This window comes from Mastomys coucha, unplaced genomic scaffold (assembly GCF_008632895.1).
Source record: "Mastomys coucha isolate ucsf_1 unplaced genomic scaffold, UCSF_Mcou_1 pScaffold7, whole genome shotgun sequence".
Classification (NCBI taxonomy): domain Eukaryota; kingdom Metazoa; phylum Chordata; class Mammalia; order Rodentia; family Muridae; genus Mastomys; species Mastomys coucha.
Window position 1 is genome coordinate 16843917 of NW_022196913.1, and position 17344 is coordinate 16861260.

Genomic DNA, 17344 nt, shown 5'->3' on the forward strand with positions numbered 1-17344 from the left:
AAGGCTGTCTCTGACCGCATACCTGATAGTAAGTGCTTAGCTCCTTGCCATTGGCTATGAACGTGAGCAGCCCACTGGCAGCGTCTACCACACAGCCGATCTCCAACCCATTGCTGTTGTTTCGTCCTTGCCCGGGGCTCATGCTCTCTCCTGCACACACCATATAGCAGTTGCTGCGTTTGATGCTGAATTAAAGAGAAAGAATGATCCACATTTGTAGCCCTGTATGGACACAGCTAGGACATAAAAGCGAGTGTATCTTGCAAACTAAGCCTAATTTATGCTGTGCAAGCAACAAGCTCATGCTGTAATGGGAGAGATGCAAAATGGGCCCGAGTCTGTGATTCCGAGCAGTACTTCATTGACTGCAGGGGACAGTCTGCATCAGGTCTGTTGAGTGTCCAAATTTTACACCTAATGGAGACAGGCCAATGAGCTTGGCACCAAATAAGAACTGATCTGTACTTCTTCTGCAAAACAAAATAAAACAACAACAACAAAAAAAAACTCAAACCAAACTGTACCCTTTTTTTCTGAGGTTCAAAAAAGTTTAACTATAGAATAGTCATCCAAATTTGAATTTTTCACCCCCACACATCACTACTTGTTCTGAGACTGAGAGAAAATTCATTCTAAACACGATCAAAATCAAACTCTTTATGAGCCATGAGTGCAATAATACATCTGACCAAAATGAAGTGTCTTTATGGACACTTTGTGGTGATGCTACAAAAAACAGTTAAGTAGATGATGCTGACGATAAATTCCAGCTGACTCTACCTTCACCAGAACCTTCACTGGAAAGTTCTGTCCCATTCTCTGTGTTCACACTACAGCCACCACATCGCATGACTAGCAAGGAAAGGCCAAAGGCAGGCAGGAGTGGGAGGAGACAAAAACAAAAAGGCTGGAATAGTGTCCTTTTCGGATTGTCCAAATGCAGGTTGCATTTCTTTGCGCTAGGCACCCGGTCCTCAGTGATTCTCCCTCATCCTCTGTTTCCAGCTCTAAGAACCTGTAGTCACAGAGTTCTATAGGATTCGGGGTTTTCTTTATGTCAGTGCCATCTTTAAAAATTAAACACATGCCATTTGGGGTCCCATGCTGATATCAAATACTCTTTAAGGCTTTTGCAAAAGCCCTCATCTATCTGCAGTGGTGCCAAGGGAGGGACAGCGCATTTCCCAGGTCACCAAAAGAAGGATGGCTCAGCTGAAGAAGAGAAGCAACACTATGGAAGACTCTCTCTGAGACCTGTCACAGCAGATCAGAGAGGATCGCATGGGCGCACAGGGTAGAAGCAAATGGGAGGATCTTCTCTTGTCTTATTCTGCAAGGAAGATGGCCTTCTTCACTTTTTTGAAGGTTTGGTTTGAGTTCAGTGTTTTACAAATGAGAAAGGATGGCACAGAAAGTGTAACTGACTTACCCAAGGCCACACAGCGAGTCAAGGGCAAGGCTGAGGAAAGAATCCACTGGTCCTCAGTCGGAGGTCAAAGGTGCGCCTGGTCTAACCTAAGCTACCAGCCCACTTTGTCTGTGAAATCTCCTCCCCGCTGCACAGCCAGTCCCCAAGGTTTAGCAGACCACAGGTAACTCCACCTCAACTCATCCATTTTTTTCCTCTGTAATACAAAGGCCATGTACTGGCAATCTAAGTTCTTAGTTGTACCAGCTGGAGAACATATGATTCTTACCCCAAAGGATGCTGTATTCTCATTACATGATTTTTTTTTTTTTGCTCTTAATATATCTAGATTCCTTGCTGGTTTGTATGGATAAGAAAAGAGGTCATTGACATCAATGGCTTAATTACATCATCCTAAGAAGTGGAAATATTCCGACTACAAAATCCAAGAGACGAGAGTATCTAGACCTATTGGTACTTTTTTTTTCAGAACCTTACTCTGTGTAAAACTCTGTAAAAACCAACCTCTCATGAACTTTTCCTTTTTCATCTCCTAGGGTGACTGTCACTGTGCGCACTCTGTCCAAATCGAAGCCTGTGTCGTACTGGTGGAAGTCAGATGTAATCCAGCCCACCCAGACATTAGCTGGTTCTTGTCCAGGAAAGATCCTCACTGAGTAATAGTACTGTGGAGACAGAGGAACCAAGTGAGTGTGGGTATCATCTGAGCCTTTGGAGTCTCCAAAAGTATACTTCTTTATTTAAGATTGTTTGGCTGAATGAGAATGGTATAGGCAAAGGGGGCTAATATTCACAATGGATTAAGGTATTTTCTGCTCTTCCAGAGGACCAAAAACCCATATTGGATGGCTTACAGCTGTCCATCACTGCAGCTTCAAATGATTTAATGCCCTCTTCTGACATCCATAGACAACTCCCTACACACAGCATTCTCTCTCTCTCTCTCTCTCTCTCTCTCTCTCTCTCTCTCTCTCTCTCTCTCTCTCTCTCTCTTTCTCATATACACACACAAATAAAAATTAAGATTATCTATGTCAATAATGGGAGGTTTGGACATTCCTAGGTATGTGTGTTCATGTGTACATGGGAACACATATGTACATGTAGATAGGTAGATAGGTAGATAGATAGATAGATAGAGATACATGTAAATTTTCAATTTTTCAAATGTCTGCAAGCACATTAGAGTTTCACCTCAGTCACAGACCTCTTTGCCTATATGCAGCTTCTCCTTTGTCTCATATGTAACATTTCAAAATCTGAAGTCACTGGTTTGACTCTAACACATGAATATCAAACATAGAAGCACTCAGGGGCTAGAAAGACAACTCAGCGGTTAAGAGCATTGGCTGCTCTTGTAGAGGACTTTGGTTCAGTTCACAGCACTCTCATGGAAGATTATAAATTGCCTATAACTCAGTTCCAAGGGATTCAATGCCCTCTTCTGGTGTGTATCCCCTACTGCTGCATACATATCATGCACACATATATATATACAAGAGAACATTTATACACATAGAAACAAATAATTTTTAAACACAGAAGCACTCTACAACAGATACAACTATAATTTTTTTCCAACTTGCCATTCTAGATACATAGTTCTGAAAAATTTAAATGGCAGAGAACCATAGTTGAACCCCTTCTAAAGCACAATAAATGGCCTGCTCTCAGTCAGTTTGTTAAGATGAACTAAACTATATGGACTTTGAAAAGTCAGTAGAATTGTCAAATTTCAACAGGAAACAGGACATCGAAGCCTTAGTTTTAGCTGTCCATAAAGACAATTACTTAAAATAGCTCTTTCTTAACAGATACCACAATACAAGTTTTGCTTCAAAATATCAATCCTCAAAGTATGCCTAAAATATAAGCAAATACTTATTTTTAAAATGCTATTCAGCTGAGTATGTAGCACATACCTATAATGCCTTATGACAGAGGTTGGGGCAAAAGATCAGTTTTGACTACGTAGTGAGATACTGTCTTACAAAACAAAACAAGGACTTGGGGAAGTTGGTAGAGTGCTTGCCCATCACTCAGGAAGCCCTGGATTCCATCCCCAGCACTATATAACATGGGTGTGATGGCACATACCTATAATCCTAGCACCTAGGAAGTGGAGGCAGGAGGATCAGGAGTTCAGTCATCTTCAGCTACAAAACCAGCTTGGGCTACATGAGACCCTGCCTACCAAAAAGAAAAACAGAAAGAACACTGCCCATAACAATATACCAATGTATAGTATTTGAGGTGGGAAGTGCACTAAGGGCTTGAGACACATACTGTGGATGTCTGCATCAGGTACTCATAGTCATCCCGATCATCAGCAAGGACGTCTTCAGTGAGTCTTGCAGAATGGCTTGTGCTGTAATCTGGCTTGGTCCTTCTAAGTAAGAATCTGCAACGCGTGAGAGGAGGAATCAGCAACAGCAACATGTTCTGCCCATTTCATGTAAGAGATCACTAGCCAAACGATCTTCGACAGCAGCTTTCTTCCTGGAGAACACCTGACAATACTGGGAGATGTCTCTGGTTGTTACAACATGGGGCAGGCAGGGAGCACTCTGACAGCTCATAGGTATATGTGAGGGGACTCACTCAACACCATTTATTACCTAGGATGGCCCCCTGTGACAAAAGATGGCTTGACCAGAGTGGCAATAATACTGCATTTGAGAAACACTAATCAGTGCAGGAAGGGATGCCATAGGAAGTTGTCTGTCTTACCGTGGAAGATAATATTTAGAGGGAACACTCTTTAAGTCTCAACCAAGAGTATAAACATAGATAACTCTGAACAGATGGCGCTTGGACTCACAAGTTAGAAAAACAAGAGTTGTGTCATGTTCCTCTGTACAATCTTTTGTGAATGAGTGAATGAATGAATGAATGAATAAATGAATGAATGAAGAGTAAGAAGAATATTAAAAACCTTTGTTATCTACTACAGATTAGGCCATGTGATAGCCATGTAATTTAAAAGCATACTGTAGTTGAGCATTCACAGGTGTGGTTCACACCTGAAATTGCCAGCACATGAAAGACTAAAACAGAAAGATTGGCATGAGTTCTAGACCAGACCAGCATACGAAGTTTTCAGATTCTATTGAGATGGCTTAATAGGAAAACTGTTTTCTGCACAAGCTAAGCCAGGTCATCAGCATCCATTCAAACAGCCAGGTACAGAAGTATCTGCCTGTAATCCTAAAATCAGGAGAGCCAGAGACAGGTAGATTCCTGGAGCTCATTGGACAGTCAGTGTAGCAGAATTGGCAATCTCCAGGGTCCCTGAGGGACCTTGTATCCAAAAATAATGGAGAGATTTAGAAGAGTAATAATCAGGTAACCAACTTTGGTCTAAACAAACATGTACACACAAGTGCACACACTCACACACAAACACAAACAAGCATACACACTTTCTCTCTCTCAAATGTAAGTGCATCTCCACACAAGTATACACACACACACACACACACAGACAAACAGAATCCCACAAGCCATCACACTATATCTCTGCTAATCACCTTTGCTTTAGTCGTGAGGGCTTTTCCTGAGCATAATCTTTGTGGTTATTGAACTCTGGCTTGGGGGTCTCTTTGTCCTTGTCAATGCGGTCGGGCACAAGATGACCATGAGCTGTCTTCATCAGAACCTCAAAGTCAGAGTCCACATCAAAGTCCTCCAAATCATTCTTTGGCCCGTAGAAGCTGGCGCCAGGGAGCCCTCCTGCCACCGACTTTGAGAAGACCTCAGCACATTCAATGGGCATACTCAGGCGGTAAAACATGATGTCAGTGTTGCTGTTCTGAGAACCAAAGGACTTCTGAGTGACCTTCAGACATGGGGAACTGTCTATGGTACCATCTATTCTGGTCACCTAACAAATGAAGAAGCCAGTTAGTTTTGACTGTCAACTTGACACAAAGTGGAATCCCCTGGGAAAAGCAAATATCTAGACTCTATTGGCCTGGGGGCATGTCTATGAATGATCTTTGCTGGGTTAATTGAGGTGGGGAGACTTGCCCACTGTGGGTGGCACTATTCCTTAGGCCAGGAATCTTGGCTTATGTAAGGGTGGAGAAAGTGAGGTAAGGAGATACATGCATGCTATCATTGCCTTTTCTTCCTAACTGCAGATGTGATGAAACCAACTTCCTCAAACTCCCACTGCTGGAACTGACCTTCTGTGATAAACTGAACCCTGGGATCGGAAACCCAGAGCTGTGAGCTAAAATAAACCCCTCCTCCCCAAAGTTGTTTTTGTAATTTTATCATGGCAACAAGAAACAGAACTAAGTTACCATAGCTTTCATTCTAATCAACATTGTCCATCTGCTGGCCTTAACAATAACCAGTGCATTTCCTGTAGACAGACACTGAAGATGATGCACGCCAAGCAGCATGTTGTAGGAGATCACAAAGCTAAAGTACCATGTTATAGCTACACAGTCAGACCTATCTACTCGTAGGTTCCATGTCTGCGATTCACCTGAAGATCTATACAAAATATTTGAGGAAATATTTGTGCTGAATGTGGCCACTTTCTTGTTCTTATCAATATAATACAAGTATTTAAATAGCATTTACACTGCATTGTATATTATAAGTGATTTAGAGACTTCTGGCATTGTATAGGATGATTTGTGTAGATTCTGTGGGAAAATTGTCATTTGTGTGAGGGACTTAGGCATCTAAAGATAGTGGTATCCAAGGGAAACATACAACCAACTCCCGGTAGCTATCTAAGGATAACTATAATGATCAACTACTACCATAACTCTAAAGACAAACTGAACAGTTCGTGTCACAGCTGTACACATTCAGATCTATCCCAATGCTGTCTCTGCATAAAGCTCAGCTGCTGGACAAAATGCCTGAGGAGCAGTTAATCCTTTGCTTAGATTACAATGTAACACATACCAGTTAGTATTTTTCATGATGTAACAGTCACTATTTACATAGAAGTTCTCATTCATAAGATAACATCCTTCTAGTTTTGAGAAAAGCCTTGATTATGAAAGGAAAGGCAAACCTCGATGTGTTCGTGGTTTGATGGGACCTGGAGGAACTGGGGAAGCCGCTTGCTCAGCCACATGGTGATGTCCCTATTTGTATTAACCGCAAATGGCTCATAGCCTTCTTGTAAGCCACAGATGGTAAAATATTTCAAAGTGCTGACGTCCTTTCCAAAGTTCATCCTGCCTACTTGTGCCACCCCGAGGCTACACACAGGGATGAATCCTGGAACAAAAACAGAAAACCAGGTCTTCAGTAGTGAAGATGAGATTCTCTTAACATGGCATAATGAGCATAATGCTTCAGGAGTCCTGGTTTTGAGAAAATCATCAACCTAGAAAGCACACAGAGTGTAATGAAGAAACACCAAAATTATGACAATAGAGGTCATGACATTGTAGTCTGCTATCTACAGATCCTGTGAAAGTCTATTCCTCCACTTGACCTATAAAATTATACTTGGTCCCTCAGGAGTCTTGGGGCGTCCATTCTTACAAGGACCGCTCCTATCCACTACCTCTACAATCATCAGGAATATATCCCTCTTTCACAAATGAAGGACCAAGGATCAATGGCAATGTGGCTCCCTTTGCTTTGTTCTTCAGCTAGTCAAAGGGCTTGATATGCAAAACACCAAACATGGTCAGTGCTATTGGATTCTTCATATGTATTCTCAAGGAGAAAATGGCTGGAAAGAAACATTTAAAAGTTTTCTAGAGCTGGAGAGATGGCCTAGATGATAAGAGTGTGCATTGCTCTTATAGAGGACCTGGGTATAGTTCTTAACACCCTCATGGAAGATCACAACCATCGGTAATTTCAGGGGATACAGCAGGTGATTCTGGACTTTCTGAGCACCAGGCACATGTTGTAGATCTACATACATGCAGGCAAAACACCTATTCACATAAAGTGAAAATAAAGAAAACTTTAAAACTGTTTATAGCTACTCTCATCTTTGAAGAGATTTTTTTCTTCCTTCTGAAATGAGTTAAGACTAGGCAGGGGGGAATATATATATATATATATATATATATAAATCTATGTGAGAGAATACTCCTATATATATACATATACATATATACACATGTGTATATTACATGTGTATATATTACATATTACATATCATTATATATGCATATATACAGATATAATATGCCAGGTTATATGAACACATATGTATATCACAAAAACATATAGACATGGGACAAAAACTAATAAAATACTTGATCAGCTAATCTAGCAAAAGCCAGATTTTGTTGATCTTTTCATTATTAGACAAGAGACAGAATTGTCATAATTCTACTGTTTCTTTAAGATCTTTGGAATCAACTGTAGAGGTTGTAAGATAGTATTATTATTATTATTATTATTTTGGCAACAGATATGGGATGTCACTTTCCCAGAGGAAAATACTCTTTACACTCCCCATTTTCACCATTCACATACATGTTCATATAATGTAGACATAACTGGTAGTCAGCCACATGAGCAAAGTCCATCAGGATGCAGAGAACAGCTTAGAGCGTCTGAGTAGATCCCATAAGAAAATGGTGCTCAGTTAGGATTCACACTTCTTTCCTTGCACTGGCAGTTTCAAATTAGACAATGCTTCCATATCAAAAGACAATAAAAGCTACATCAATGATTCCCCATATTAGATAACCCACCCCTCATGCCAGATGACAGTAAAAGTCATGTCAGTAATTCCCCTGGTGCTGAAGAGATGACTCAATGACTAAGAGCAGGTACTGCTCTACCAGAGGACCTGAATTCAATTCATAGCAGTCACATGGGGCAGCTTACAACTGCCTATATCTCAAGCTCCAGGTACTCCCTCTTCTTGCCTCTAGGAACACTAGCACACTGTTGGCTTACACGCACATAGACAACAACAAACATATAAATAAAATATAACAAGAGAGTTTAGAGTAATAACATCCAGTGTTCTTCTTCCAGTCTCTTTCCATCAGTATAAATGCAAAGGGATGGCTGTGCAGTGGTGCTACCACCAAGAATAGGGGATGGACACACCCAACTGAGCACCAAGAAATGTTAATGATCAGTTTGTGATTAAGTTTGAATCAGCTGCAGCTGTGCCTGACAGCCCATGCTCCAGTAGTCAGGAAAGTCACTGCAAATAAGGGTCCCAGGAAATCAAAGGGATGGATGGGATAAATAGAATGGGTAGGAGACACTTGAAAGTCATTTGTGCTAATTACAAAGCATAAGCCACTATCTGACACCACTGAAGAGACAATAAGATGGAGTCAGTTCCTTGGACAAGGATCATCTATTTATTTTTGATCACTGTGTTTACAGCAGCATTATCAGCTTGGGAGATACTAGAGACTTGCAAATATCTCTATGGTAGACCTTCCGGTGTTAATTGTGCTTCTCTGACTTTTGTTGCACATTTAAAGTAGTTTTGTTTTTAAAAAAATTAAGCTAACTAGTAAAACATACAAAGAGTTATATATTGAACAAGAAACTAAATCTCTAGTCATAACTACATTGCTTTAATAATATACATGTCTCTTGGATGGAATAAACATTTGATTTTGAAAGCTTATTCTTCAAAGATTCATCTGTACATTGGAAAATAGTCACATGCATGTATTTCATAAAACAAGCATTGTATTTGGATAAGCTTTCCACGTTTATCCAAAAGCTTCAGAATAGAAACACTCCGAACACTTTTGGGTCTCTCTTTTCATATGTCCTTCAACAAATTTCTCCCAATGAATATGCACTCTTTTATGGAAACAGGGATAGTTCCTTTCACTTTGCTTCACTTAATAAAACATCCTTTCCAGGAAGAAATGTGTTGAAGTATACAGAGACACTGGCTTGTATGGCACATTCTTCAAGCCTAACCCTCAGTGCTGTGTCCAGTAAAGAGTCCCTGCACCAGAAACCTTGCTTATACCCCTGAGCAGTTGTGAGATTTATGTGGACCATCCTCCTCATATTAATTGAGAAACCTCCAACCACATGTGTCTTTATTTGACAAATATCAACTGCCATATGCGAAAAACTAAGAATAACACAGAGATACCAGCTCCAAGCTGCTCACCATCTACCAAGGGGCCGGAAGATATGGGAAAAGGTTGACCAAATCCTGTACTATTTTTCCAAGAATGTGGGTTTTGGAGAAGAGGAAGGATGGAAGGGGAGGATTCAGCAACATCTCCAGAACAGTTAATGTCTAAGAGCAGAGCACTCAGACAGTAGCCCAGTGGAGGGTTTGATAAGACTTAGACCTCAGTCTTAGTTCCATTCCAACCCTTAGTTCTACTAATGAACTCTTTGCATACTGCATACACTCCCTGATATTCAATTGCTTTTGCTTTAACACATACATGATATGAATTATTTTCAATAATTAACTATTTATTGTAAAGAACTTGCAAATAAGAACATTGAAGAGCAAGGTAAGCCAGATGCAATGTCTATTCATCTCAATGATCTTCTACACATTTAGAACAGTTCTGCCGAAGCTCTGAGCCTTTAGACTGGATTGTGCACTTTCAATAGTAACATATTTTATGTTTTTATCAACCACAAAAGGATGAAAAGTCCTTGACAGAGCTGAACCTAGAGAAATAATTAACTTTAATTATCTTTAATGACTCAGGTATCCATTACCTACATTCTGTCCTTCCTCATCACTAAGATTTTCCCTTTCTTGTTCTTTCTACACATCATGTTATACTTAACACATATATTATAGGCCAGGATCTGCAACTGAGGGTAAATATGTAGTTGTTTTCTTTCTAAAAAAAATTCATATTTCTTTTGCACTTAGTAGTATTTCATTTTGAACATGTATTAGGTTTTCATAATCCATCTGTTGATGGACAGCCAGGTTGGTTCCCTCTCTTTGCTATAGTGAACAGAGCAACAATAAACATGGATTATGGTTCTAAAGTAAAATATGTCTCCAACTTATCATAGAAGTTCACTTGATTCAATTACAGATAGAAAAAGAAGTAGAAATCAATTTACCTATAGGAAAAGGATGATTACTTTTGGTATATACACAAGATGAAATATGGACAGTTACTAAAATTCATCTTATTACTCAATAAAGGAATAGTTGGGGAGTAGGAAAATGGCTCAGTCAGTATAGCAACTGTTACCTAGGCATAAGGACCTGAATTTAAATGATGTCCACCTACATAAGAAAGCTAGATGTGGTTGTATATGTCTGTAAGCCAAGCTCTGGAGTTCAATGAGAAGACAGAAGCAGGAGCTAACTAGCCAGCCAGTCATAGAAGTCAGTGAGCTCTGGGTTCAGTGAGGGATCCTGCCTCAAACAATATGGCAGAGAGGAACAGTGAAAGATACCCAATGTCTTTCTTTGGCTTCCAGACATACCTGCAAACACATGTACATGAACACACACACACATATATATACACAGAGACATTATAGACACAAATAAAACAAAACAGGAAAGAACAATAAGACTACTAATAGCAATGTCAAAAATTGAATTCTTTTAGGGGAAAAGTTCACAAGAGTGATTGTACCATTTCTTGTACAGTTTTAGAGTTAACGTCTCTCAAGGAGTTGGTAAAATAATTAAATTCCATTTGAAATATTTATGCCTTTGAATAACATTTGTAATAAGCTGAAAAGAGATTTATTTTCATAACATCTTTTCAACTCTTTATGAGGGAGATAAATATACTAAACATCAAATTTCTCTTGTCTTTTGTATAATTTTATAAAATGTTTATTTTTAATATTATGTGTATTCCTATATAAATGTATGTGTACCACGTGTGTCCAAGTGCCCACTGAGAGCAGAAGAGGATGTCAGATCCCTCAGAACTGGAGATACAGGTGTGAGTGAGCCTCCTAATGTGGATGCTGGGAACCGAACTCAGGTGTCCTTTGAGAAGAGTAAGTACTCTTAATTGATGAGCCATATCTCTAGCCCATTCTTATATAATTTTAATCATATCAATTATAGAAACTATAAGTGAGTATAGATCATTTTCATGGACTTCATACTAATAAATGGGATATGTGTGTGAATTTTAATGTAAAAGTGTCAGAAACAGAAGGCAAATAACTGAGCACACCTGTAATGTAGTAAAATGAAATTTTATTTATAAAAGCAGATAATAGAGAGGGACTTGGTCCAAAGCCCTCAGTTTACTACTCCTTGATCCTGGTTACTCTCTTCAAATACGACTGTACTCGTCCCAACAAATATTTAGTAAACACTCAGGGCACGCTCATGATCTATACACTGGGGCTATAGATATGAACAAATTCAAAAGGGTCTTTAACTGAGGGTACTTATCAATGAACACACATACATAAAATATAAAATAAGTAAACTGAAAAAAATAGCCATGGGGTGAAGCTTGAGAGATCTCTCAGTGTCAAAGGGTGCTAACTGCATCAACAAGAGGAACTTAGTTCAAATCCTCTGCATTCACATAGGAAGTAGGTCTGATCACACGCATCCACCTATAACTCCAGAGCCTCAGGAACAAAGAGGCTTGACTGCCAGATAGCTCCTAGTTCAGTGAGAAATAGTCTCAAGTGAATAATAGCCCAACACAATGAAACAGATTTTCATAAAGTTTTGTACACACCCAACATCTGTAAAACATTAGTCCCACTTGCCTGCCCTTTTTGCATTTGTGATTTCCTAGTCAGTTACCTTAAGTGACCTTCCACCACTAGCAGCTTAGTGATATGTTTCTAAAGACAGTCCATCTGGCAGTGGGTCTTAGCAATAATTGATGCAAATGAGCTCAGCTGATTATATCTGCCTGAGACATGTTTGTAAGTCTGTGTGCACAGTTTATACATCTTAGGGAGAAGTTGCCTTATGCGGTATAGGACAGATGGCTTTGACAAGATTTTGCTTTCTCTGGTGTGGGCCTCCGGTCCCAAAGCAGTGGTTGTGTGATGAGCATACAAGCACAGCTTAGAAGCATGCAGTCTCTGGGATGTGAGTCAAAACACACATGAAAACCTAGAGCTGGGGCTACAACCAAGGAAGCTACAACAGACCGTGAACATCTCCTAAGGATCCTGAAATACAGACAGGAAGCCACATGCACAACCGCAACAATATGGGACAAATTTTATTTCATATAAATTAGTATCGAAAGCTAATGCTCCCTTTTGGCTGACAATGTGACTGACTCCCTATATGTTACTTAATAATAATCCCATTCTTTTCTTGTAAGATAACAACCAATGCATTACATCATTTTCTGGGGCCTGACAATTAAGAGGATGTCATAATTTGTGTGCTAATTAGTACTGATACTGTATTAGGTTTCACTGTTGTGTGTGGCACTTGTTTTCCTCTTTTGTTTTCCACGCACCCACCCCGTGTCCTTCCAGCTCCAGTGTTCCCCTTTCCTGTCTCTCGTTTCATGTGTTCTATGAACCTCTGTGGGGTGGGGTGGTGAGCTATGCACAGACAGCCTGGTCCTAGTCAAGCACGGGCCTTGAACCCCAGTGACCCAGAATGGCAGGGGTTCGGCCATGCCCTCTGGGCTCCTGACTTCTGTCACAACTACAGCCTTCCACAGCACCCCACCCCACAGAGAGGTGTGTGGCCATCAGTCACATAAGCAATGCCCCAAGCTCCTGGTATTCTGTCTGGACTCCACCCCCACAGTTACCTGGCAACAGCCTGGTAGGCCACGCCCACTATAAAAGGGCTGTTTGCCCCCTCCTCACTCTCTTATCCTCTTGCTCTTACTCTCTTGTCTCGCTTACTCTTGCTTCCCACTTGTGCTTGTCCCCCCTCCCTATTCCCTTCTTCTCTTTCTCCATGTGGTCATGGCCACTCTCTACTACCCTACTTTCTCCCTCTCTCTGCCATTCTACAATAAACGCCTTAAAACCATGGACTGCCTCTTCTCAAGCAAGTCTTCCCCTCAGGATCCAAGTCTAACCTCCCGTAGGAAGCCTCTCAGGGTTCCCAGCCATTGCTTCTGCCAACCCAAGCCACCTACATGAGCAAGCCAGACTCTCTCCTCAGCTGGAGCTCTCTGCTTCCTGCACTTTTTTCCTTTGGCCCCAGGCCAGAGTAGCCCCTGGGCCCATACCCCATTCTCAGCTCTTCGGCAGCATTCAGCGGCATCTGCAGTGCCCAAGAGTGAGAACATGCCAATCTCAGCCTCCATGCGGACTGGGAACCAACACCCCCCAGCCAGCTCCCAGCAGGTCCACAGGGACCTCAGACTGTGCCTCCCTACTCCCTTCTCACAGCCTGATGCCTGCCAGGCGGTGCCATGGGGGTGCACTCAGTCAAAACATCCCAAGTCCTGCCTTGCCCAGAGGCCAAACCCTGAGCAGACATGGGACCCCATTTTTGACCCACAACCCTGAAATCCTCAAATCTTCCTTTCTCCCTCTCATGGTTCCTTTTCTAGTTTATATATATATATATATATATATATATATATATATATATATATATATATATATATACACATATGCATATATGTATATACATATATATGTATATATAGACCCACATTCATGCATATGTACATATACAAATATTAAAACCCACAAATGAGAAAGAACTTATTTGTCCTTCTGAGTCAGGGTGAATTTTCAGTTCTATCCTTTATTTTTTATTTTTTCATAATTCTTTTTTTCTTACATCTGTGCCGGGAGCCATGGCCTTAACCACGGCCTGGTGGAGAATTACTAGCTTACACATACAGCCCTGAGAGAACATGTGTAGTCTGACAGTAAGAATATTTGTGGGTGACCCTTGGTTCCAGGAACTGAAGACTGCCACCTGACCTTCCTTGTCCCAGGCTCCTCCCCCTCCCTAGTCCAGGGCTCTTCCCCCTCCCTTGAAGCTTTATACTCACATTGCCATCCATGAAGTAAAAGTTTTTAGAGCTTGATCAGACAAACTGTCTTGCTCTCATTCTTTGTGTCTCTTGTCTCTTTCGGTCCCTCCTCCCCTGCCCTAGGACCCTAGGACCCTGTTGAACACTCGAGGGTTGGGACACCTGTATAGAATCCCATTGTGCATATATACCATATTTCCACTCTCGGTCCATCAGTTGATGGGCATCTAGACTGATTCCATTTCCTGGCTATTGTGAATAGAGCAGCAGCAGTGAACATGGATGAGCAAGCATCTCTGTGGTAAAACAAAGAACTCCCTGAGAATATCTCAAAAGTGATATAGTTGGCTTACGTCACTTTTTTTTTTTTTTTTTTTTTTTTTTTTAGTTTTTTGCAAAACCTCCCCTCTGATGTCTTTATGGTAGAATTTACCCACAGAACAGAACTAAAAGTGCCAGCCTCTCTGGTAAACAGTCATCTATGAGAAAATGAGACCCAGCTTTAGTCATCTTTGTCACTCCAGATTTTGAAAGAAGGACTTCCTGAGCCATGTCAGATTCTTGTTCCTGTCTTGTAAAGTTAATAGATAGGAAAATGTTCTAAACCACCGATGAGCCAGGGATATCCTGAATGAAGAGTTAATGCTGTGGGACACGGCCACCATTCATTATGCTGTATATACAGACATCCCCACCTCATCAAAACTCCACGTAAGTGGCAGAGGTGTCATTGCTGCTGTGATAATCTCGAGGATGTCGGATCAGATCAGCCATATATCACCATAGAGCCCAGAAATTTACAGAGAGAGCTTATATACCCACTCACCCTAAAACTACTATTGGGCCTGGTCATGCATTGTACTACAAACACAAATGATGGAAAACTATGGCTCTTACCGTCACCAACATCAAAGTCCTTGAAAGCCAGCTCAGAGCCTGAGTCATCCAGCAGAATCTCACCGTTCAGAGTGAACATCATGGTGTGCTCGTTCATATCAACCATGCAGCCCACAACGTCACCTGCTTGCCAAGAGCGCCCGTAGTGTTCATTGCCCTGGTGCCACCGCTGGGCCTATGGGAGGTAGAAGAGTCTCTTTTCACAGAGTCAGACAGACCAGCAGCAGTAGAATGATCTTGGTTGGAACTACCAGTCTAGAGACAGGCTAGGGATAAAGGATATCTAGGGAGTCTAAATCCCTACTGTGTACACAGGGGGAGGAACTATGAACAAACCAGATGCTAGTTCATCTTTTTGAAAGTTGATCTAACTATATGAACTATGGTTATGGGTTGTTTTTCTTTACACCCACATGTATAGTTAGGAGCTGATGAGAAACAAGCTGGGTGCCAACCTCTAAAAAAAAAGAAAGAAAAAAAAATCCCTTCTCATGTTTGCCCCTCTCAAAATAAAATCCCTCTTCTTGATGTTACTTAAACAAAATGAAATTCTGGAAACTTCTCTGTTCCTTTCTAACATCAGCAAAGCTTCAAATCACACCTAAAAATACCCTGACAGTATCTGTGAAAATGAACAAGCCCCAAACCAAACATGGATACTAGCCCACTTACAAACACACTCAGATACAAAGTTTCAAATGTGAGCTTCCGTTATACTCATTTAAAGGTAAAAAAATTGCTCACATGAGTTACTTTGTCACATGAATCCTTTAAATTAATTTGGAAGTACCACTTTCATTATGGTTTGTATATAATGTGTTACTGCATTTGTGTAAAATATTGATAATAGCCTCAATGTAACTTATTGCTTTTTAAATTTTTAAACTAATTATGCATCAAAGGCAATACAACTCAGAATTTCCCTTGCACCTCTATTGTCTCCTTACCCAACTTGTGTCCCCAAAGTTGGACATCTTTCCTTATCTGTAGTCTCTGAGTGCAGCAGGAATGGCACTTAAATTTCTGAAGGTTATTTCTTGCTCTGGTTCACTCTGTCTGGTCACCAGTAAGAATGAAACCAAAGCCCAGCACCTTTGTTTGTTTGTTTGTTTGTTTAGATAAGGTATCTCTACATGAAGCCCAGGTTAGACCTGAGCTTGTGATCCTCCTGCCTCAGCTTCCACACTGCTGTAATTAAGGTATGCACCGCAGCACTGGCTTCTTTACCATTTCTCATAGACAAGGAAGACCTCATTCTTTGACAACTTTTGGTAAATTTCACTGGATCTGTAGGGCAGGAAAGAGTCCTGAGATGACTAAAGAAACATGACCAAGGGTTTGGCAGCCACACATACAAGCAGGGATAGGCCAGGTCTCAGCAAGCTACTCACCTTAAAGCCATCAAAAGCAAAGGCACGTTCATCAGAACCCAGTTCTAGATCCGGTTGGCAGCCTGGCCTGCTCCAGCCCACCCGCATGTCTCCAGCAGTGACAGCTTCAAATTCAAAGTACCAGCGCCCGGCCTTCACTGCATAGGTCTTCTCTGCCCTGAAGATGCGGAACCTCTCCCCGGTACCGCTGCACACCTCGGCTCTCGAGGCTGTGGGTTCAAGAGACTGGAGATCATTGGGTGGGAAGTTAAGAGAAAAAGCAGGGCTTGCCAGGCAGTGGTGGCACATGCCTTTAATCCCAGCACTTGGGAGGCAGAGGCAGGTGGATTTCTGAGTTCGAGGCCAGCCTGGTCTACAGAGTGAGTTCCAGGACAGCCAGGGCTACACAGAGAAACCCTGTCTCGAAAAAGAAAAAAACAAAAAAACAAAAAAAGAAAGAAAGAAAGAAAGAAAGAAAGAAAGAAAGAAAGAAAGAAAGAAAGAGAGAGAGAAAGAAACAAAGAAAGAAAGAAAGAGAGAGAGAAAGAAAGAGAGAGAGAGAGAGAAAGAAAGAAAGAGAGAGAGAAACACAGAGAGAGAGAGAGAGAGAGAGAGAGAGAAAGAAAGAAAGAAAGAAAGAAAGAAAGAAAGAAAGAAAGAAAGAAAGAAAGAAAGGAAAGAAAGAAGGGCTTGACCTAACTCAGACGTAAAACCCACAGGGAGGCTGACTACCCTACTCCACACCTCCTGCTTCATCATCTACCCTCTGGTTT

At 41.1% G+C, this 17344-nt stretch overlaps 1 protein-coding gene across 8 annotated transcripts in view; it reads right to left on the reverse strand.

Annotated features, from left to right (window-relative positions):
• Positions 1–17344, reverse strand: part of Ryr2 (ryanodine receptor 2) — a 600588-nt gene that overhangs the window by 191426 nt on the left and 391818 nt on the right. For all 8 annotated transcript variants that reach the window (XM_031357976.1, XM_031357968.1, XM_031357974.1 and 5 more), the window contains 7 exons: positions 16593–16801; positions 15202–15376; positions 6468–6676; positions 4960–5312; positions 3716–3830; positions 1934–2094; positions 23–185 (listed from right to left, as the gene is read on the reverse strand). In XM_031357976.1, coding sequence (XP_031213836.1) covers positions 23–185; positions 1934–2094; positions 3716–3830; positions 4960–5312; positions 6468–6676; positions 15202–15376; positions 16593–16801 — 1385 coding nt within the window. The remainder of the gene's footprint in view (positions 1–22; positions 186–1933; positions 2095–3715; positions 3831–4959; positions 5313–6467; positions 6677–15201; positions 15377–16592; positions 16802–17344) is intronic.